General features: G+C 37.9%; 1 protein-coding gene across 13 annotated transcripts in view; it reads right to left on the minus strand.

Annotated features, from left to right (window-relative positions):
- Window positions 1-23,975, minus strand: part of PTPRM (protein tyrosine phosphatase receptor type M) — a 484,682-nt gene that overhangs the window by 194,060 nt on the left and 266,647 nt on the right. For all 13 annotated transcript variants that reach the window (XM_040550056.1, XM_040550055.1, XM_040550065.1 and 10 more), the window contains exons 10-11: window positions 19,545-19,746; window positions 14,895-14,997 (exon numbers count right to left, since the gene is read on the minus strand). In XM_040550056.1, the coding sequence (XP_040405990.1) occupies window positions 14,895-14,997; window positions 19,545-19,746 (305 nt within the window). The remainder of the gene's footprint in view (window positions 1-14,894; window positions 14,998-19,544; window positions 19,747-23,975) is intronic.

Consider the following 23,975-nt stretch of genomic DNA (forward strand, 5'->3'; position numbering starts at 1 on the left):
GCAGAAGGACACAGCAATTATAATTAAAGGTTAGATATCATACACATGGTACAAACGTATCACCTTGTATGGTACAAAAATAGATAATAACTAGCAGTCGATTCTAAATGTCTTCGATTCAGTCAGATTGGCTGTTTCTCAACACCAACCTGTCGCAGATGTGGTCCTATCCTCTTAGAAAGCCAAGGATTTTTTTACAAAAAACACCAGCAGTGGAATATAAGTTATTTTAAGACTTATTAATAAATATGTTTCTGTTCATCCATTCAATTTACCTGAATGACTTCAGATGAATTACCAAAGATCTAACAGAATGTGACGAGATTGTAAAGAAGCACAACAGTGAGCCAAAGTTAGTCCAAGTCAAATCATATGACCTTGAGATCCTGTGTTTAGTAGTGAATCATAAGAACTGAGCAATCTTATTTATTATTGCAGGCTAAAATGTGCCATTATATCATAAAATAAGATTTTTACTGTCTGAAGAATTGAATCCTTGAAGGCTTAACTTTTTAACAGTGTTCTCTGTTTCAATGAATTCTGAAACTATGACAATATATTTTGGTACCAAGCCAGAAAACATATTTTCAATGAATTTACATTTATGATACTTGCAACAATCCAACAACCATTTCAAAGGTTCTTAATCAGCTTTATGTTCTTTTTTTTTTTTTTTTTTTTTTTTTTTTTAAAAAGAACACAAGGAAACGATAAGTTCATAAATACAAGGAGAGAAGAATATCTTGGTATACAGCAAGTGAGAAGCTTTTATAAACCAGTATTACACCATTTAACCAGTTTTCAGGTTGCCAAGGCCAATTTATAAAACAACTGGAAAGCATAGAATAAAAAGTAAAGTCTTGTCACAGACTAAAAGAAATTTAAAAAGCGAAACTGTCTAAAATCATTTAGTTTAAAAAAGAATGAAGTTGGAAGGGATCTAAAAGAAATACTTAAAATTGAAACCCATGGCAGAGCTGACTGATCCTTTCTTTTCAATCTGTCATGGAGAAATAAAATATTAATGCACAATGCTATTAAAGTATAGATCAACCAGGAAGAAACAAATGAAATTCTAGGAGTCTGAACCCAGGCAAACCAATATGCAGCTACCTGAGACATCATGCAGCCCATCTTATAAAAATCAGTAGTAGCATTTCTGAAAGTGTATGCCTGACTCTCTAATGGTCAAGCAAAGCTCACTACAGCTTGCAAATTGTAGGTCTGCTTCTGACTACTATGGAAAAATTCATTACAACACACTTTCAGCTCCAGCAAAGTCACTGATGATTTGTGATCCATCAGACTCTACCTGGTTCGTTCCTGCTACATAAGACAGGATGAAAGGAAGAAACAATCTAGTTACTATTATTGTAGAATTTGATACAGTGCTGTGCCCCAGCCTTCACAAACTAGACAGAGAATAGATCTAGCAAGGTCTAAATGACACTAAGTTGGGAGGAGCTGGGCAATCACCAACTGCATGAAGTTCAACAAGAGCAAGTGCCAGGTTCTGCACCTGGGACAGGGCAACCCTGGCTGTACGTACAGACTGGGGGATGAGGGACTGGAGAGTGGCCCCACAGAAAGGGATCTGCAGGTTCTGGTTGACAACAAGTTGAACACAAGCCAGCAGTGTGCCCTGGCAGCCAGGAGGGCCAACCATATCCTGGGATGCATCAGGCACAGCATTGCTAGCTGGTCAAGGGAAGGGATTGTCCCGCTCTGCTCTGTGCTGGTGCGGCCTCACCTCAAGCACTGTGTGCAGTTTGGGTGACGCAGTATAAGAAGGACATAAAACTGTCCAAAGGAAGGCTACAAAGATGGTGAAGGGTCGGTATGGAGGGGAAGATGTACAAGGAGCGGCTGAGGTCCCTTGGTTTGTTCAGCCCCGAGCAGAGCAGGCTGAGGGGAGGCCTCATGGCGGCCTGCAGCTCCCTCACGAGGGGAGCGGAGGGGCAGGCGCTGAGCTCTGCTCTCTGGGGACAGCGACAGGACCCGAGGGAACGGCATGGGGCTGGGACAGGGGAGGGTCAGGCTGGGTGTTAGGGAAAGGGTCTGCACCCAGAGGGTGGTCGGGCACTGGGACAGGCTCCCCAGGGCAGTGGTCACGGCACCGAGCCTGCTGGAGTTCAAGAAGTGTTTGGACAATGCTTCAGACATGGTCTGTTTTTTGGGTGGTCCTGTGTGAAGCCAGAAGTTGGACTCAACGGTCCTTGTGGGTCCCTTCCAACTTGGGATATTTTGTGTGATGCAATGATTCTATGACCAGTTCACTTGGATTCCTAACACAACAGGAGAGAAGACCTCCATTTATCAAGGACAATGCTAGTTCTTTAGATCTACATGGGATGAATGTGTAACATTCTTTTGACTGAATTTTGGGATTCAAGGAATATTTTAGGAAATACTATATTATGCTGTTATCATTCTACAATGTTCAGAGTCACTGGATGCAGTATAACAATGCATTGTACTGGAATTAGAAGGAATGGAGTAACAGAAGGGTCAGTCTTCATGCAAGAGCCTACTCAAGTCAACTCTACTTTCAAAGAAGTCCAGGGCCATTTGCAAACCACACTTTTTTCCTTAATAGCCCCTAAGGTAATCAATAGCTGCACAAAGATAAAGCAAAAGAATAATTAAAAAAAAAAAAAGAGAGAGAGAAATTAAGTGATTAAGTCTTAAAGAATAGGAAGATTTCCTCACTTCTAAATCCATGCAGAAATTGTAATATATACTATTGCTCATTCTCCTGTATCCATCTCCCAATTTATGTTTATTATATAAGATGCTGCATCCAGAGCAGTGTTTTTCACTCTGTTCTCTGCAAATTCCTAGGGATGCGCAGTTTGCAAAATGTAAGAAAAACAAACATATGGCTTATACATGTAAATTCACAGCATAAAGATCTATATATCTACTGCAATATATTTAAGGGTTTATAATTCAAAAAATAATTTCTGCTAGGAAAAATGGATTACAAGTAAGCAATAATCTACTTCAATATTTTCCAATAAACCATGATCTCCTGCAAACACTGAAATGTAACAACATTCACATGTCTAACTGTATGGAGTTGCATAGCTCTTATTTACGAATGCAAAATAATACACACATGCAAATCGATGAAGGAGCTTGAATATTACACAGAAATGAAGAATTAGTATTTAGAACAGCAGATCAGCTAATGGATTTATGATACAAAGTTAAAGCTAAAACAGTAAGATCATTCTATATTCCACAAAGCATTGCGCACTGGAAACCTACTACTGAATTGGGCTGAGGAATAAAGCAAATAAATGTATTAAAAAGAGTGGTTTTAAAGTAGAGGGAGAATGCTTCAAGGATGCTCTGCAACCTGCTGGCTTATTTGCAGCACAGAAAAAAAATATTTGCTGAGACAGCTAAATGAATACACGAGCCAATTTCAACAGGTTTTTTTTTTTTTTATTATTATTCAAAGCATGAAAACTGTTTACTGCTCATTAAAGCACTTGCAGAGGATATAAAGTTTTTCATCTATTCAACCAGGGGATACAACATGGAGCACTGAGAGACTAGTTCAAACAGCTCTGCTGCGCTGTTTTAAGATGTTGTCTCATTTGTCCATTCCCTCCTTCTACCAGATGCTATGCTTTCATGGGAGACTCAGTGGTGAGCAGCACATGCTTGTGCTTCGGTTGCAACTGAAAAGACCAGTGTTATCACTTAGGCAACCCAAGGCATAGCAGATACATTTACTCCTGCCAACTCTGCTGTGGGAGAGCAGGACCATAGCAAAAATAACCACAACAAAATTCTCATCTCTCAATGTTATCATCTCTTTCCACAACTTTAATGCAGTGGGTCCTAGTCCAGCAATTTGGAAATGGAGATTACTTTCTGTGTTCATTTTGTCCTTTCTTCTGCACAAAAAGGCTCGGCAGGGCACTCTAATCAGCAGTGCAGAATGATGCAGGCAGATACAGAAAACCAGTTTTTGTAGCATTGTCCCCAGTTTCTCAGGACTTGTGTGGATAAATACAAGTCTGACCTTCTCTTCTGTGAGTGAAGGTGTAACTCCTCCTCCTCCCTGCACTGGGAATGATTCTGGAAGGATTAGGTGGCATAGAAACCCTGGCAGCATGATACTGTATGGCTCTTCCCACAGGAAATTTGGCCGTAGATGAAAGATTCTGCACAGTTTAGGATTAGAACAGATGTTAAATACAGATCAGATTCAGGTCTTGTGCTTCTACTACCCCATGAGACCAATCCTGAAAACAGTTTCAGCTCTAGATGTGAGAACAGAGTTAAATCATTCACCCTCATCTTATTTCCCCACGGCAATTTCTCCCCAAATTCAACATCTTTATAGTGCCTTAGACATCTAGCCTACCACTCTCTGAGACTGTTTTAGGCTGAGGCATTTATACTGCTCCTTACTAAACAGTTGCTGCTTTCAGTTGTACAGCTGAGTAAGTGACTCTAATGTTTCTTTATGTCATTTAATGTAATCCAGTTGAACAGATTAGCTTTTACTTAGCAATGCTTTAGAGTCATGATGCTTGCTGCAAATGCCACTGGTTTTCTTCCCTGCTTAAATGAACACTGTAACAGAAAGAAAGTCCTCATGTTAATGTTCAGGAAAATGAATAATCTTTCAGCATCCAGTATGGGAAATGGCAGTGTTTCACTCTGAGAACATCTATAGTTTTTCTTCCTCTTTCCAGGCAGCATTCCTCATTAGTCTTTTGTCTCCTTTAATATTACTTAACATTATATAAAAGCATTCACTTGTTTGTATGGAATGCATGATCAAAATGTTTTAGTGCCCACAGAATGATTCAATCAAATATTATTTACACTAACAGTTAGGAAGTCCCCCAAATTATTTTGTCCTGTAAACCACAGTACTCCTCCCACGCATTTGTGTATTGGTAACAGCATCTTTTTTAAGGCGGTCATTTAGTGTTTGCTAGTGAATAAAAGGCTCATATAAACTTCCTCATAAAAAATAATACCAGAAGGAAAAAAGAACTAAGGTCAACTGAAGTATGAAGATGTACCCTTGTAACAGAATCTATAGAAAAAGCATTTAAATAGTACAGGCTATTTCTATGTTGTAACCTAAATTATATTAAAAAAAAAGTCTTCTGGCTCCCTGATGAAGACAGCCCTGGTATGTGTGACCCTCTTGGCAAAGCTTGTGCCCTATTGGGGGATGACATATACAGAAAACTCAAAAAGGACTTTGGGAACTACAGTGCCATGTGACCATCTGTCATAAAATACTGCATCATATAATCATTTCTTTAAAGTTATCTTGCATCACCTTCCTGACATTTATATCTATATCTGTTCCAGAGCTTCAGTTCACCACTGAGTAGAGGCTTTAAATTTGATTCATTTACATGTTTGTTTAGGTGCTCTCTTAACTGAAATTGTTCTTTTTCCTCTATGAAGTTTATTGCTCTGATTTTTATTTTTTATTTTTTTTTGGAAAACAACCATATCTTCTTTTCATCTTATCTGGCTGGCTGAAACAAGTTTAGCTCTCAGAGTCCCTCCACATACATGTTTAACAGTCCTGTGATCATTCATGCCATAACACTCTGCTGCTATGGTGCTAGTATATAAATTAGTATTTCTCGGTATATCAGAGCTGTGCACAGCAGTTCACATAAATTCCTGCCAGTGTCTTCTATAATGTCATTTATAGATTGTCACCTTTGCTGGAAACCCTACCTGCTGTGTGCAGTCTATTTGACTATTCCACAGCCATGCCATGTTTTGATGACTCACAGTCATACCACAGGCCATCAATACACACTTTCTCCACTGTTATTTCCAAAAATAATCCTCCATCTTACAGCAAGTATCCTTGTTATTAGCTTGTAAATGTAAAACATTGCATTTCATCTTATTTGTGGTAGGTTAATCCTGAAGGCTATTCAGTACTTTCTGTACATTATTCCAATCCAACGCTGTAGGATCTGTTTTTACTGGCAAGTGGTTTTCAATGTGTTACATTTATATTTGATACTTATGAACAGAACGTGCAGAATGTTATTGGTCACCTCTCCATTGTTAATTCAACACTTCACAATACAGCACAATGAATATGTACTTACATCATGGCCACTGGTTTAGAGCTCTTGTGAGCCACTTAAAAATATATAGTTAATTTAAATTCTATGAAAGAAAAGCAACTGAATATCAAGAACTATGAAAAATACAAAGCATATGACATGGCTAAAGGATAGAAAGATTGATGTGAAACACTGCCAAGGCTTCAGTATCTACAGGGACCAAGCAACTTCTAATATGACTTTCAAGACTGACCTGAGTGCTTATTTAGTCAAATAGGTGAACAATCGCTAAAAGTGATTCTACACTTTTTACCTGGAATCTCTCATTACAGAATCTGGCACTCAAGAGCAAAAACACTGATGAGATTCAAACGTCCATGAAAATATACCTGTAGCTAAGTGATAAAGTGTTAAATTGTAAAATGTTATTTCACGTTGACATAATGGATACAGGAAGATGGCGCATGCATAATGCACAGTCTGTCAACAGTGAAAGCTTCCAGGACATCAGTGGTTTATATGTGTCTGACAATTCCTAACCACAGTGTTATAGGAATTTTGAATGGGTCACTCAACACTGGGCTACTGTGATACTTCCCTTCAAAAAATGACTTTGAAGTGTCTCCAGAAAGTACATCCCCACATAATCCCGTTCAACAATCACTCATGGAATGTACACATTTCACTTACTTCCTCTTCAATCCTTCCACAGCATGCAGTAAAACGAAAACAAATCCCTGGCATACTTCAGTAAGTACAGGACAACAGTATCTCTTTCCTGTGTTTTCAAGGAGTGCTCTGGTTGTTCTGTGTTGGAACTCAGGTATGTGTCAATTGAGTACGCTTTTTACACCATGCAATGCAGTAACTTCCAGTGATACTCATCACTCTTTCGTTATGGTCCCTAAATTCTTCAGTCTGGTTTTAAAACTAAACACTTTTCTCTTTCAAGGAAAGTACACAGGAAATACACCTGAGTCTCCTACACCCTCATCGAGAAAGAGAAACGTTTTTTAAATACTCAAGAGTGCTACTCAGAGAGGGGAAGGCAGGATTCTACCTCTCATGCAGTCTCTTCCAGGTGATCAATGTGACTGTAAAAGAGGAACTGCCTAAGCTCAGCCAGAAGTAGATTCTTATATTTAAACACCTAAAAGGCACTCTTTTTTCAGGGCTTTATAGCATAGGTCTACATCTGCTTAAGATAGAAATCTCTAAGGTCTCTCCGCAGAGATGTGTGGCAGTCAGGCCTGCTCTTTCCACAATAACCCAATGGTCTGAGCAGTGTTCTCAAAAACTAGTGACCAGGGTTCAATACCATGTTCAAACTGAGAGGCTTTCACCATACCACTCCCAACTTCCAACCACTCGGATTGTGTTACTGTCTCCTCCTACTAAGGTTGGCCTGAAGTGTAAGAATCAGAGAAGCAGAAAGAGAGCATTCATGAAGGAATTTGTCTGATCAAATGGAGACTCTCCTTATTTTGTCAATTATTTCTGTTTTTATTCAATGACCATCTAAAATAAAACATATTAAAAGTCCTGGTAAAAAGGAACAGGATTTCAGGTCTTTTGCTTTGCATAGGAGGAGCTTTGTACTCCCACTTAGAGGTGTCTACTGGTTTACTGAGAACATAGGAATGGCTGAGAACAGGCTCACTGACTTACCAGGACTGAGCTGCCTACAACCCACTTAGGCTATAAGCATAATAGGATATTAAGTAGACCAGTGGTACACCACCCTCCCTGTTAAATGGTAAGAATGGCTTCCAGAAGGGCTTTGGCATCAGCCATTTATCACTCACTCACCAAAATTTCTGGATATGGATCAGGGCCCTTTCCCAACTGGCAGTCTGTAGATGGTCCTTCTGCCTGGGAGCTGAACGTGGGCTGTTGTCAGCCAGCTGGCCTCAGTACTAGAAAATGGTACAGGGCATCCAAAATTCGCAAGTAAATATGCTGACCTAAAGTCTGAACTTCGGTAGGCTAAATATGGCCCTCAGAGGTCTGAGTAGATGTTCCTTGGAAAGTGGCTGTGGAAAAAATGACAGTGGTCTGTGTGCACTCAGAGTCTGAGCCATTCATTTTAATAAGTAGATTCAATAAAAACATGTTTTAACAATTCTGACTGAAGTTGGCATTCCAGAGCTAGTGAAAATGGTATGAGTTCCAAGAGGTTATTATTCACAAGCTGAATTGCTATGGGACTTCAGCCTTCACCAGGGAGACTGGAAAAACCCAATGGTCCACAGGATGTTAGTGGAGAGGAGCCTCACTGAACTAGATTGGCATGCTGTCAGAGCGAGAGGTGAGCAACACAGAAAAGACTATCATTAGGAATTAGGCAAATGTATCATCTCCACTGCACTGCACCCTACTTAAGGCCCGCATGTAGAAGGAAGGAATCAAAATACAAATGAAAAAAAAGCAGAGCATCATAACAGTGTTGCAAATTTTTCAGATGACAATTTATATCCAAGCCCTTGAGAAAGTATTGGTGAGTTATGAAACTGAAAAATAATCTCTTCAGAGAAACAGAATAATCTATTCTCTCTTTTGTTCTGGAATTGCTCCAGCTAGCTTGCTTTATTTATAATAGATAAATTTCTATTAATCGCATTGCTAAATGACAGATAGTGTTGTGCTGGGTTCTCATTGACACAGGAATCAATGCTCCATTTACCCTGGGACTGTGAGACATCACAGTAAAAGGGCCATGGAAATTTCTGAATAAGTCAGCAGGACATGTGAAACTGCACTGCTCGTGCCCAGGCAACACGTACCATAAATTCTAACTCAAGTCACAGTAAAAACCCAAGGACAAGTTCTACTGCATAACAAAAAAGAATTACAGCATTTTTACAGCATAAGCAATTATTGTACTGTTCCCTCAATGAAACTGAAATTGACCCTTCTGCTGTAAATAATTATACTTGTTGCTATAAAGAAGTGACAATTATGGGCATCAATAAAACCTCATCCCTGCTGTATCACAGACATCCTCAAAAAAGTTTACTGGCTGCCTTACAAGTTGTAAAGCTATGATTTGGAAATATAGTTTGCAGGTAGGAGCTGACCCTACAGCACACAACTCAACTCTTTATGTTTACAGACCCTTAAACTATAGAAAGGATGCTTGTGACAAGCAAATAAAGAACAGACAGTAAGTTCCCTTCATGCTCTTTAGGCCTAATGGTCTCACAGTATTTCAAAAGGCTGTATTTTGGACATGGCATTTCAGAACACTAATGAGTTACTAATGCTCTTTGAACATGTATAGTAACATTATTTCAGCATAACTATTTATTTATCATAAATACGCCAAACATCATCTGGACTGTTTTATCAGTGAGCTCTTGAAAGGCCAAAGTTCACTTTTCAGTTTATTGGGAAGCTTTCCAGATCTTTCCCATTACTGTATACTTTTGATATTTCTCTCCTCAGCTGTGTCTACATGAGGTTTTCTTTTTTTCTCATTACTGCATTACAACCCTTGTCATGTCACTGGGAATTGAAGGAAATTACAATAACATGCTAGTATTACATAACACAGTAAGTAGGAATTGTGAGAGATGAGAGCTAAAAATACAGGTTTTGTAATGCTTTTATTTGCATTTGCGGTTGCCGTGTTTTTGTCCACACAGAGTGCTAACGTGTCTCTCATTGTGTAAACCAGCATTCTCCTATTTCAAAGCTCATTTGTTCACTTATCCTGAATTTATAATAATATTGATGTCTGCCTCTGTAATACATGCATGGGATCCTGCTCTTTTACCATGCAACACCGAAACTCAGACTGCAGAACCTCTTCTCTGAAAAGTGGCTTGCACCTTTGAGGCCCAGCTCTGTGGTTGCCATGTACTCACAATAACATCAGTGCCCCATGGTCTCTTCAAGGCTATGGAAAATACCCTGAAACATTTGCATTCAGGTGGCTGGAAGCCCTGCTGCTTATTGAGTTCTAATGATATCTGTCGCTGGTCTCTGAACAGCCTGGCTGGCTTGCTAGCTTGTGTACACTAGCAAGCATACAAAGCTTGCTGGCTTTCTTGATTGCCAGTGAAACCGTTTAATCTGCTGATCTGTTGACCAGGCTGGTGCTCCTGTGAAGACCACAGGCTTCAAGGATAAAGGAAGTTAGTGGCTTCACTAGAAGGCTGACTGTCAGATTTGTTTCCCAAAAGACGGCTTCTAGGAGCTGTCTCTCAGGCTTCAGATGACCCCACTTCTTCAGATGGAAGTGTCTCAGCTGTATCGCGTGTCCTAACTGACATGGCACAAGGACTGCAAACTCCTGCTGTCATCCTATGAGAAAGTGAGTAGACACAGTGACCAAGCAAAGGGGGTGGCCAAACACCTATCTGGCTGATATTCATAGCACTGGTGATGCTGGAAGAAAGAGATGAGGCCCTAAGATATGTCCTTCTTCCCTGCAATGTGTGTGGCAGGGATGAGAGCAACTGTGACCTCTGCTTCATGTGCAGTGCACAGTGGGTCTAGTGGGGAAGTTCTGTGTTACAAAGGAGCCTTTGCATTTCAAAGGTGACAATCTCAGTTTAATTTACTTCTTCTTACTGCCAGCCAGTGGGTAGGAATTAGGTCTCCTGTGTCATTCAGTGAAAAGCCATTATACCACGAGTGGTGCTGAAATGGCTAAGCCACATACAGAATGACATGCTACCCGGGCTCAAGCTGACAGAGGTTTCTTTACACTATGAATCTTAAGATGAATCATGCTGTTCCCATCCCTGGGACTATATGCAGAAGGCCTTAATTCCAGCTATGACAATGAACCTAGTATTTACAGGTTGCCTTTAAAGGTCTGGCTTAGGCCAATAAGAAATTGTTCTAATTGCTCTAATCTCTGTGGAATTTAGACAATTTGAGCATGCCATGAAATGTTTACCCAACTAAGAAGTAGAAAGGAGTGCTTATCGCTTTAGATAACATGTAGTTTGAAATTTCTACAGCAGTTTTCAGCTGCACTTCAAAATACCTAATAACTTAATATAGTCTTTTGAGATGAAATATAATATAAATTACTTCTTCAGGGAAGAGAGATTAAAGGTAAGTTAAGTTTCAAAATCAAGCACTTCAAATAAAGAGATGTTTGACTCATTTTCCCAGTAAGAGCTGTTCCTTTTTTAGGTCACCCAATCTATGTGCTGAAGAAGTTGGGCACACCAATGATAAAGAAGAGGAATTAAAAATAAAAAGACTGCCTTCACTTTAGCACGCTCCCAACTCACATGATTCAGTTCATCTGTGTATGGTTTCTTTAGACTGACCCCAGTCGGCGCAAAAAATACTCAGGCATCCAAAATGCCAAGTATGGCATCGAGGATGTGGTCAGCTGATACGATTAGCTCTGTTTGGCTACTTCTCTTACTTCTGGCTGGAAGAGGAAGGTCCCAGCTGTTTGTGGTGTCTACAAGAGCAGAAGGAGTGCCTAAATGGGACATTAATTGATTGGAAGAGTTTTATGGGGCAAATCCTGCTGAGAGAAGCTCTGCACTGTAAGATGAGAAGGGTCAAGTGCTATCCACAAACTCACCAAAGACCAGAAGGCAGAGCAGAGCCTGGATGGTCTTGCCTTGTCTCTTATCCTTCTTGCTCCTTCCCCCAATGTGCTGTTCCCAGAGGGCTTGCTATCACCAGGTGTTTCCGGTATTATCTGGGACAAAATCTTTGGGATATTTATATTTACCGCTTTTTAAGGATGTGGCTCTGAATAGCAGGAGGAGGGTGGTATGGTGACAGCATTTTGCTGATTATGCTAGTCAGATAAAAGAAGTGCAAACACTCAACCTTTATAGTGGCAAGACTGAATGGAAATTTATGTGACAAAGAAGACTTGCTTCTGCCGCTGATGCTAAAAGCTTGCAAGAAAACTTTTCCAGAGAAGGTCACAAGAACCTTTTATAATGGAATGCAGCAAACAATCTAAAGCTCTTTCTAACATAGATGAATACATAAATAACACTAAATGCATGCAGTCATTGAGCATTACATTTTTCATTCCTGTGTATGAGCCAGATCTTTGCAATAAATTAGCATTCCTTAGTTGAAGTAACTGGAACTGACCAATCTATGGACCTGCAGAAGATCTGGCCACAGGATCTTTCAAACGTTACACTAATTTGCACTGGAGAAGTGAACGGTAGAAGTGATATTGCCATGAAAGTGTGAGTACCTCAACATATGTTGAATAGCCCTTATATAAAAATATTCACAGTTGTATGCTTTTTACGTAAATTATTTAGAACTTTACTGACTCTTATATGCACGTATCTCTGGAAAAAAATCCACAATTACACATATATTACACAATTTGCAAAGAGACATAATATTAAATTAAAAAAAAAAAGCCTTGCAAATTAAAATCATTCTAGAAATCAGAATAGCTTAGCCAACTGTTAAGTAAATACATATATTCATCATTACTGAATGCACTACTGCTTTAAACATACATAATTCCAAAATAATCTCCTTGAAATAAACACAGCAACTGCCTTAAGACCTGAAATTGAAGACAAAGCAAGCAGTATTTCTTGTATTAAAACTCTGACAAAATAGATTTTAATCATGTCCAGTCTTACAAATTCTAAAACAACCTGGAATGCCATTTGGCCTTCATGATTAATGTGTACTTTATCATTGTAAACAGAGCTTCCTGAACATTTCTATAAAGTCTGTTTTCTGAAGCAACATTTAAACAAGCAGCATTGCCCTTTCTCTCCTTTTATGTTGTGGTGGTTGTGAGAGGATTCTAAATAAGGTAGGAGATATCAGGATTTTTCATATTTGATTAGAGAAAAAGAATTTAATCACAGAAAAAAAAAAAAAAGCTGGAATACTGAGTGACCTCAGGTATTAGCTTCATTGCCTTGAATGGCAGAATTTGTGCACTCCTTATCCATCTCAGGAATTAAAGAATTTTATGTGACATGGCTGACGTGCTGATCAATAGAACAACAACAATCATTTACACTGCAAGTTTAGTGCAGTTTCAAAAACCTGCATTAACCAAGCTGGTGCTTGTAGCAGAATCAATACATAAGGCATCATTCTTAGTGATGTGCATAAATGAAGTATGACTAAACTTTTAACACCCGATGAATATAGATTAAGATGATGACATCCATATGCAGAATGTGTTCTGCAAGCTATGCAATGACAATATACTTGAGAGTCTAATGCACAATAAAATGTTAAAAGTATTGAGAAATTCTTTAATTTTCATTCTCTGCTTCACGAAGTATTTACATTAAGAGTTTGCAGTCAGCTCTCATTTAAGACCTGTTGCAAAGGACCTCAGTAAATTTGCTGCTGTGTTCATCTGTTTCTGTCAATTCTAAATCTTCATGTTACTTTAAATCCCTCTTCTTATTTTCTTAACCACTCATCCCCTTATTTGGTGTACTTTAATCTCCTAACTAGCTTCTTTCTGTTGTCAGTGAAGCTTCTGATGTGTCACTACTGCTATAGGAGTCAATCATCTTTAGTTCACGATGCAGTTCGAAGGAATGAAACTGTTTTTTATTTATGGTCCTATATGTTTGTGTTTAAACAAAAATGAGTCCAAACAGTATTATTTTGATCCAGATGCCTGAATGCAGAAAGACTATACCACACTTTAGGAGATAAAGGAAGACGAATATCAAATCATTCGGTTTATAATCTAATTTGCTAAATCAGTTTCACTGTATCTGCTTTAATTGCTTTGTTTTTTTTTTTTCTCAGCTTGTTCAGACCTCCTCAAAGTGTTATATTTTCCTTTTAAAAAGTTGTCTGAATGACCAACAGTATGACATTTCCTAAATTCAGACATACATACATTCATCTATACAAACATGTAATAGGTAATGCAATGATGAATATTGCGTAATACAAAAAAATTAAAATGGAATATTCTGATGAAATGCCTCCAAAATGTTAATTTATGTATATATGACTATAACAGATCTGTATTTCTCAGGCTAAGAGAAATTACCAAAACCTCAGCAGCAAGATGGAAATAACTGATAGTCATTCACTACAGCTGGAAATGTTTCTCAGTAGTAACAAAAGGATTGACCATTATTGAGGCTCCATGGTTAGTCAAAAGGAAAAGCATCTTAAACCTCTGAAAAAAATGTATTTCACTCATCTGTATTTTCTTCTCTTCAGAGTATTGAGCTCATTATTTGTTATCATTCAAAATAATCTAATCCTCTGTTTTCTTCACTGAAAAGCAGGCATATTTTACTACAATAGGTGTAAAACCGTGAAATAAACCACTGCAAATTGGAAATTCATTAGCAGACACTATATAACACTAAAAAACCTAAGCTACTGGTTTTCCTTTTTTTTTGTCCCCTACTTCTGCTTTCATGGTCAATTAAAAGTAAATACTTTATGAATGTTACAGTACATATTTTTTGAATTGGCTAACTTACTAAGAACTGATTATCTTAAATCTGTGAAGTAAACAAGAAGAGAGAATATTACAGACAGTAGCTCAGCATAGAAAATGTGATATGCCCTTGAACTTATAACACTGCAGTAAGCAATTACCTTAAAGAAGCCACCCACACAACAGAACTATGGCTTTGTTCCTTATCTTCAAAGAACAAGCCACTTGCATCTGGATCAAATCCTTTAAACAATACACGAACACTCAACATCAAAGCACTTTCATTTTCTTCAGTTATTTAATTTAATTAGAGCTAATACAGACATGAATTTAGACACTGATTGCTGTGTAGAAAATCCCCATAATACATGTTCAAGAAATTAATCGATTTGGTTTTAATTTTATAAAGATTTTTCCCCCAGTACCTGACAGGAGCGCCTCTGCTCTGTGCAGGTTTCAGCAAGACTGTCACAGTGCTGTCAGTTTGATTCAAAGGTGTTTCGAGTTCATATGGTGGCATAGAGGGTGCTAGAATAAGAAAAGAAAAGAGGCAAAAATAATCATTATTCCCGTATTTCTTCTTTCAGGAGTTGTATCTTTATTTGAATATTTAATTCTAAAGATTCCTGCAAATATAAAGACAGTATTGTAGGTCTAATGTGCTTTCAGTTACGAGTATGAGACAACTTTTAAATAACTTCAGTGAAAAAATTAAAGAAATCCTAGCTCACTGTCAATTCCAAGATAGCCAACAGTTCTTAATAAGGATAAGTTTTCAGGAAGTACTGAGAGTCCCTGACTTGGAAATGAAAATTTAAATTATTTCAAGAAGAGCATCTGCAAATGTGTATGCCAGGGTGGCTATAGTTTTTGAAACTGTGAGCCCAGCTTCCTCAATGTGTCTGTGGTATTAGGCTACACTCTCAGAATTTGTCATTTCTGCAATTTTAACTAGTGCTGTAGCTGTCACAGGCCTATTGTCCACCACAGGAATCATTTACAATAATCAAAAAGGATTATCACCATGAGAACATATCATAGTTTGAAGCCACACTTAATGGCACTTTTGCAGACTGTCTTTTCATTAAGGAATTACAGCTGTGATTAAAATAAATGATGCCTCAGTTACTGTCTTTTACTGTTGTTACTTTTTTCAGTTCTATCACCTACTTGCATTTTTATCATTATATTGAATGGAAGGCTGCTCAGTTAATTGCTTGTTTAGCAGTCTGTTGTATCCTTATCGTCCCCTTATTAATGATGATACACAATTAATAGATTTAATGGCTACTGAAGCACAAAGTCATCATTGCAATGACCTTTTTTGACCACAGGAATAATGCAGGACAATGAACTTTCCTAAATTAATTCCTGCTTGAAACAGAAAATATATTTTTGAGGGGAGAAGATCTTTTCTTTAGTTCTCGGTTCTCCCAGTGGCTAATTATACTCATTGTTGAACACGAAAATTTATGTGGCATCTGAATTCATTTAGCTTCATCTCCCACATGCTGGACACTTTGTGTATCATGGTGAATTACTTATTCAGAGTACATTATGCTCCACATACAGACAGTATCATAAAATCATAGAAAAGTTTGGAGTGGAAGGGACCCTAAAGACAACCTCATTCCAACCCCCCGGCCATGGGCAGGGACACCTCCCACCAGACCAGGCTGCCCAAAGCCCCATCCAGCCTGGCCTTGAACACCTCCAGGGATGGAGCATCCACAGCTTCTCTGGGCAGCCTGTGCCAGTGCCTCACCACCCTCTGAGTGAAGAATTTCTGCATAATATCTAATCTAAACCTACTCTTTTTTAGTTTAAAACCTTTACCCTGTGTCCAATCACTACACTCCCTGATAAAAGAGTCCCCGCCCAGCTTTCTTGGAGGCCCCCTATAGGTGCTGAAAGGCCGCAATGAGGTCACCCTGAAGCCTTCTCTTCTCCAGGCTGAACAACCCCAGCTCTCTCAGTCTCTCTTCCTAGGAGAGGTGCTCCAGCCCTCTGATATTCTTCGTGGCCCTCCTCTGGATGTGCTCCAACAGATCCATGTCCTTCTTGTGCTGGGGGCCCAGAGCTGAATGTAGTACTCCGGGTTGGGTCTCAAAAGAGCAGAGTAGAGGGGGAGAATCACCTCCCTCGACCTGTTAGGTAGCTGTATAATTCTTAAGCTCTTCTAGCAGATTAAATAGTTCCAGCAACATGAGTCTCTCTCTTTAAAGTGTATATTCCCATCTTTTGCACCTTCCCACTATTACCTGCACCTACTCAAAAGATGTACGAACTTCTCTTGCTTTATCCTTATTTCCCTATACATTTATGTAAGGACTGCATTAATGTTTTTGTCCACAACTCTTCAGTCTGCTGTGAAACCAGTAACATCTTCATCATTTTTCATTGGTATTCATCAGCCTAGGCTATAAGCTGTAGTTCTATCAGTCCCACCTTTGACTCTTGTCTACTTCTTCTCTCCACAGATACTGGGACAACATCTGTTCTTTTCCTGTTGTTCCGTCTAGGTTAGTATTCTTCCTCTTCCACATTGTGCACAAGTGAAGAAGGAGCTTATTAATAGAGAAAGCAGGAGACATTCTTCCTATTCGCATTTTTTGCAACTGCACACCCTGGTCTTCAGCAGCAGAAAGCTCAGACCCAGTAAAAGGTAAAGATTTTAGAGACTATGTACCTGTGGTGGGCCACACTGAATTGATGTACACACAGGCAAGACTCTTTAAGCTCAGAGAGCCTGAATCTATTTAGTGAGGATGGCATCTCAAGCTGCTCAGTTCTGTCAAGTTTCCACAGTTTGTGTGCAAATTGTAACATTTATAGTTTGCTCAAATCTGGAAAGATTTTCAGAGTGATGGCTCAGATTAATGCCTGTCTTCTCGCTAAATATTCAAAACCCTGTTTGAAAACACTTCAGTAATGTGTTGGTCACAATAATTTTTCAGTTTGTCAGCCATGTTCCTGAAACGGATGAAATTCTTCTGGGTGAGAAAAGCAGCATAAAAAATTTCAGCCTGCACAGCTGTCTTTTCACAAAGTTATATGCAACAGAAAACAGAGTCTTCCAACAGAGTGCCCATCAATTTTGATAGAAGGCATGGCTACTAGCTCTGCTTTTAGTAACGCTTATTTACATACAGATCATTTCATCCATCAATGCCAATCACACAACTGTAGAATGAAACATGGCAACTATTTACAGTACAGAATAGTACTACTCATCAACTTAAGACAGGAAATTAAGACTAGGAAAATGCAGTCTACAGCCAGACAAATTAAAATGCAATGACTCAATTTAGAAATTGGTCAGAATGTACTGCTGCCACCTCATATGTTCTAAAAAGGTTCTGTGAAATCTTTTATCCGTAAATGTTCAGGATTTTCATTTCATATCTTTTCAAAATGGAGAACACTGGCCAAACACAGAGCCTCAAAGCCTTATGGGTGAGACAATGAGATTACAGGCCTATAGCACTGCAAAAAGGACACCATACTCAACAGCTAAAATTTCAGTTGTGGTTTTTCAACGATACTAAGAAATGCATGTATTCTGCTTCTATTTTAAATTCAAGAGACTGCCTTTAACTACCCAAGGACAAGTCTTAAGCATTCCTGTTAGCACAGTAACTAACATGAAGTAATGAGAGAGTGGGGTGCAAGCAAGACAGCTTGCAGAACCTCACCAGATGGTTGCTTGGAGGTTTGTCTCATTTCGAGCATGTCCATTCACACTAATGAATTTCAGTTGGTGACATACCAAATTTAGAAAAGAACGACAATTTAAACCACAGCGCTACTCCCAAATGCCCAGACTCTCCTCTATTCACAACACTTTCCTCCTTTCCTCATTCTAATAAAGCCTGATTCTGCCATCCTAACTCATATCAAGTCTTGTTATGTCAGAAGTTGCTTTCTGACAGAGAATGTTTTTGCTCAATGTGAGAAAAGTGATGGAGAATGAGCCCCATCTTTACTAATCAGTGTTTATGCATTCTTCTAAGAATAATTTTCTAATTTGAAAACTATCACCTGTTTTTTTTTTTGTCTACAGTCAGTAATTTCCACCTCACATTAACTGTCCTTTCCTGTAATAAAAACGAATTGCCCTGATTAACAGTTGTTATTTTTCATTCCAGCGAGGTCAGAAAATGAGTGATTGGGAAAAGTACACAGAAAGAAAGTAAAAAGAAAGAAGATTTTGTATCCAAATGCTTTCCCTTATCCTTTCCGAAAAGCAAATTTGACCACAAATAGATAAGGCAATTTTCTTTAAACATTACCAAGGAGCCATAGTTCAACCATCACTTTAATTCCCAAGAAGACTGTAGAGAAGTTAAGAGCAAAGGGATTTCAACTGTAACTTTGCAAAACATTTTGTCATCAATTACATAAGCATTTTAGAGTATGTAATAGTATTGCAACCCATTAGCTAGAGAAATAAAGTGTTCCTCTGCCTCTGGGAGGGCTTTAAAATATTGTTCATGGATCTGCAGAAGTGACAGAGTCATGCTGCTCTTATCTGAAAACCACTACTCCTGATGTTCTTGTCTAATACAGTTTCATATCCACCTCAGTCCACACGCCTGCTAGGAACGTATGCTGGCTGGCAGTCAGCTGCACTTCCTAAGAGAGCATTAGACATACAATATTTCTGCTCTACTCTCAATTGTTCATGGCTCATTAAAGAGATTTTCTAGCACTGTTACTGTACTAATTTAGAATCATGTCAAGGCTGAATAAGCTCTGAATGGAACCCTCATCCCCATGTCCCCAAAACCCTATGCTAAACGTTGCAATAGCAACTGGCACTGAGTGCAGGCACATAATTCATAGGGTATCTTGGGTGGTAAGTTACAGTTGTGAATAGGAATTTCAAAGTACTAGCAGATATTTAAGCACTTGGAAGTTTTTCAGGTATGTCACTTTTGCATCTTCAAGGATGAACACTTATTTTACTTTTTTTCAATTTGCTGCTTGTAAAATCCTGAAGAAGAAATAAGCAATGAAAGAATTACCCATGTCATTATATTGTAAGCAAACAATAATACTCTTTAAACAAATACCTGATATTTTTGTGGTGAATTGATTTGTGATTGGAGGTCCAAAACCTTTAGCTGTGCTGGCTCTGATGGTAAAAGAGTAGGTAGTGCCAGGATACAGTCCAAAAAAGAGATAGTGCGTTTCATTTCCTAGCTTTGAGACTCGTCCACTTTGATTGGATAAATCTATTTCTGGGTCAAAGGAACTGACTGCTTTGTAGGTGATCTGCAAAAGAATAAGAAAGTTATAAACTGTCTTGAGCAGATGGACAAAGATTGCATCTTTATCCAGTAAACCCTCCTGATGTATGCGCTGTCAGACATTTTATGATAAGCTATCTTACTCTCTTATACCCTTCAAATCCTGAATCCCATGAAGGAACACAGAAACTCAGCCGTAACTGGTATGAGTTATTACTTTTATAGATACAGAGACTTAGAGGCAGCTAGATTACAACTCTAAAGGATGGGTTCAGGCTTACATTAATTCCTTCAAGATGCTGGCTTTAACAATGTCATTTTTTGAATTCATCTTACTGTTGGTTTTGATCAGCAACAATAAACAAAACCAAAACAACCTGGCAGAAACGCATAAACAAATAACAAAAGGGGTGGCCCCCAGTTCTAGCTGACTTGACTGTAATTACACTTTGCTCTGAATGAGATTATCCTTAGAAGATGATAAGGGCAGCTTAAGGCAAAATTTTCAGGAAGTGGGTAGAGCTTATATTTTAGTCTAAAGCTTAGATATTGTAATTGCTGATTTGGAAATTTTCAGGTCATTACATTGTACCTAGGTCAGATTCTCCTTTGGAGGAAATGGGAGATAAAATGTTAATATATGCAAAATGTATACTGTATCCTCAGTTCCTTCTTTGATTCAAACAGTATTTTTAGTTTTCATTAGAAATGTTAATATAAGTTCACAGCAAAACTTGATCCAGATTTTTATATTAATTACTAATTTCCATGCACTGTAATGAGAACTTAAAAATAAGAAATCCATTAAAAAATTAAAAATGATTCATCCCTCCTTTTTACTTATAAAGTTTCATTTGCATGTGAATATGTATAAATCCAACATGGTTATTATTTAAAGTGATAATTGACATTCTTTTTGTTATATTCCATATCATTCTAACTAAGAAGATACACAAAACAAAACTTAGAAGCACGTAAGTGTTGGTATTATACACCTTTAATAGTTGCCATTTCCTAAAACCTCTGACAATGAAAATTGATTTCTAAATGAGTCACTAAATATAACATCAGTGAAGTACTGAAAATAAGTAATAAAGCCCTTTGATGCTATCTGGGTAAACTCTGACATTTTTTTGCATGACGTAGGCAGATCTACAATTCTTCATCCATAAACTGAACTGAGATTACATTAAAAAAAACTCAACTAACCTCCCAATTCTATGAGAAAACAGATGAAACTACCAAATATCTAAATTTTTATCAAAATGAAATTAATTTGCCCAATTTGCCTCTTCCCTCCTGCACATCCCCCAAATACACATTTCCTAGTAGAATCCCCTTTTCTGATAGTAAGTGTTGTTCTGTCTGCTTGTGGGAGAGTGTGCCATATAGTTTTTGAAGATTTTAAAAGACTGGTTAGACAACTACGTGGCAGCCATGTTTTGTATAAACCTGATCCTGTTCTGGAGCAGATATGTGAACTAAATGAACTCTTGCAGCTCCACTTAACTCTGTTTTCTATGGTTTGATAATTCTTAACTGGATTTTTTATTATCTCATGTGAGTTTTATTTGAAGTAAAACCTGGATGTCAGAGACTTAGCTTAGATTCTTATATGTTAGATTCTTATACATTTTTTGTACAGTGCTTAATTACTAGATAGCTAAGTGGCTGATGTCCCATAATGAAATATGTTCTCCCAGGGATCATGCAGAACACAGTAAAAAAAGAAGTGTTTTGCCTGGTTAAAATGAACTTTCACTGTTTCTTTATTTTACTCCTACTTATAAGACTATTCCTATTTTATTTTTTTTTGAAAAACAGTTTCTCAATGCTACCATTGCTAGTGCCAGCTCAGCATTGCAGTGATGAAAAAAATGGAAGGAGAATAATTTTCTCACTGTTGTTGACTATATGTTGTTGACTATTTTTATCAAATTTGGATGAAATCTTGCACAAAATCCAAATCCCTTTATTCCTACAACTGTGGACTTGTATTGGTGATAAAGACTTTATGTTACTTCTTCATCTAAAAGCTTTTTTTTTCATATAAATATTGGTAAAATAATTGAATTGCTCCTGATTTTACAATAGCAATAAGTAATTTAATACTTGATACAGTTTTTTCCCCACCAGATATACTTCAGGCACTAAAAACATATGCCTGTCTGCAGAAAACAGACTAAGTAATGAGATTTTTAATACCACAGAAAGTTAGGTTCTTAGATTAAGAAATGCTTGACAGAAAGGTGTGATTGAGCCGCCTCTGTGGGAGCAAGGATGCAGACTCATGACTGCACATTAGGTACGCCCGCCTACTGGGATCAAGACCCTGGGAGCTTCTTCTGAAATAAGGTGTCTGCTGCTGCAGTCTTAGGGCTGACCCTTTAAAAAACGGCCACCGGCTGAAGGTGTTGCCTGGGAAAGAGCAACCTTGCTCCTAGGCCTGACTCAGTCTTACATACTTGCAGTTCTGTCTCACCCAGTAATCTACACTTTTTACATCAGAACTGCTGACGTGCTTACAACCAAGGCTCAGATGACTCTGTCTAAACTCTGGCTTGCTGTAAGGCATAGGCAGGAGCTAGACACCCTGCTTGTCAAGCCAGGGGGATACGGAGCTGTGCTGGATGCATTATCTTGACAGCTCCAAGATCAGCCAAAGAGGGGCCTACTGAGATATCATGGATAGTCTAAACTAACTGATAAAACACAGCTACCCAAACCTCATCCAGCTTGTCTGGATCTTACCTTGTGAGCCAGTTCAGTTACCTAATATATACCTGAAGTATACTTTTATATTTCAGCTGGACACTCCACATTCCCAATAGGTAAAATGTCCTTGTGATTCATTGTGTATATTTGTTGGCCTTGAGGTAGTTTGCCAGCCATATTTATAAAAAACTTTGTGGTACACTTTAAGCTTTTAAGCAAAAGACAAGGGAGAGAAAGTATTGACAAACAGGTCTTCAGCAACTAGGGATCTGCTCATATTCAGCCACCTGACTGGACTGAGCTGGCATCTTTTGAACAAGAAACAGTTTGGTTGCATCAGACTGTTAGTATCTGTCACTTAAAAATTAATGAAGCCAGGCTTATGCTTTAAATGATTGCTTTACTTCCTTCATCTCTTCGTTGAGCTATTGCTAGTAGAGCTATCTCTACTAGATAAATAGCAGAAGGAGATATCAGTATTTTATTTTATTTTATCTTATTTTTCAATATTCTCTTCACTGTTGGAATGCTACATTCTTTTGATATTCAAGGACTTGCTGAATACCTTAGAAAGTTTGGCCAAGCTATTTTTTTCACTTCAATATCCCTGTGCAACTCCCATTATGGCTGATGAAGTTATACATACATATTTAAGAATGAGCTGCATGTATACACTGCATGTACTTCTCAGCACTGTAATGACATGCACACGTTTATATGCAGAAAGATGATTTGACACTGTGTGTTTCTATGTACATTAAGCCTAACATCAATAAAAACATTAACATATTAACTAAAACACCCTGATCCTTCAAGATAGGCAACTGTTGAACTAGCTGGAAAGTAGTTAGCCTTATCAAAAATCAATCCATACTTTTTCATAACATTTTATATTCTTACAATAAAACAGTTTTCAAAACAGTATCAATAGGTTAGCATTCAATTTAACTTTTCTCTTACACCTTACTTTATTTAGGTGTTTTTTTTTTTTTTTTTTTTTTTTTTTTTTTAAACAAAGCATTCCAATACCAATTTTGTAGTAAGGTCAGGTAAGAGGCTTAACAGTGATTACTGTCTGACAGCTTAATCTGTGCAGTCTTTTGTCAATTTTTCTAAAAGGTATTCAGGCAGAGGTTCCATACAAGGAAAAGCAGCGATTTTTAGGCATCTAACAACATATAATTTTGTTGAATTTGCATTAAAAAATGCAGTATTTTTTAAAAAATTATTTATGCCTGCTTGTTTCTATTACAATAGGCTTCCTGTGATGAGTCTCACCTAAATGTGATGTTGACTGTCATGTCTCCTCTTTTTTTAAAACAACCAGTAAGATCTGTCTTTCAGTCTTTTAAATATTTGTTCCAGACTACTAGACAGAATGATATATCATATCATTCTAAATTTAGCAGTTTTCTTAAAGCTGATAACCCAGAACATTTTGGAGACTTTCAGTAATTCACTCCTATATTACACATCTGATTTTATTACTTTGTAAGTGCTACTACATTCAAAAAGAATATTTACAGAAATTAGGAAAAA

Source organism: Cygnus olor, chromosome 2 (genome assembly GCF_009769625.2).
Source record: "Cygnus olor isolate bCygOlo1 chromosome 2, bCygOlo1.pri.v2, whole genome shotgun sequence".
In the NCBI taxonomy this organism is placed as follows: Eukaryota; Metazoa; Chordata; class Aves; order Anseriformes; family Anatidae; genus Cygnus; species Cygnus olor.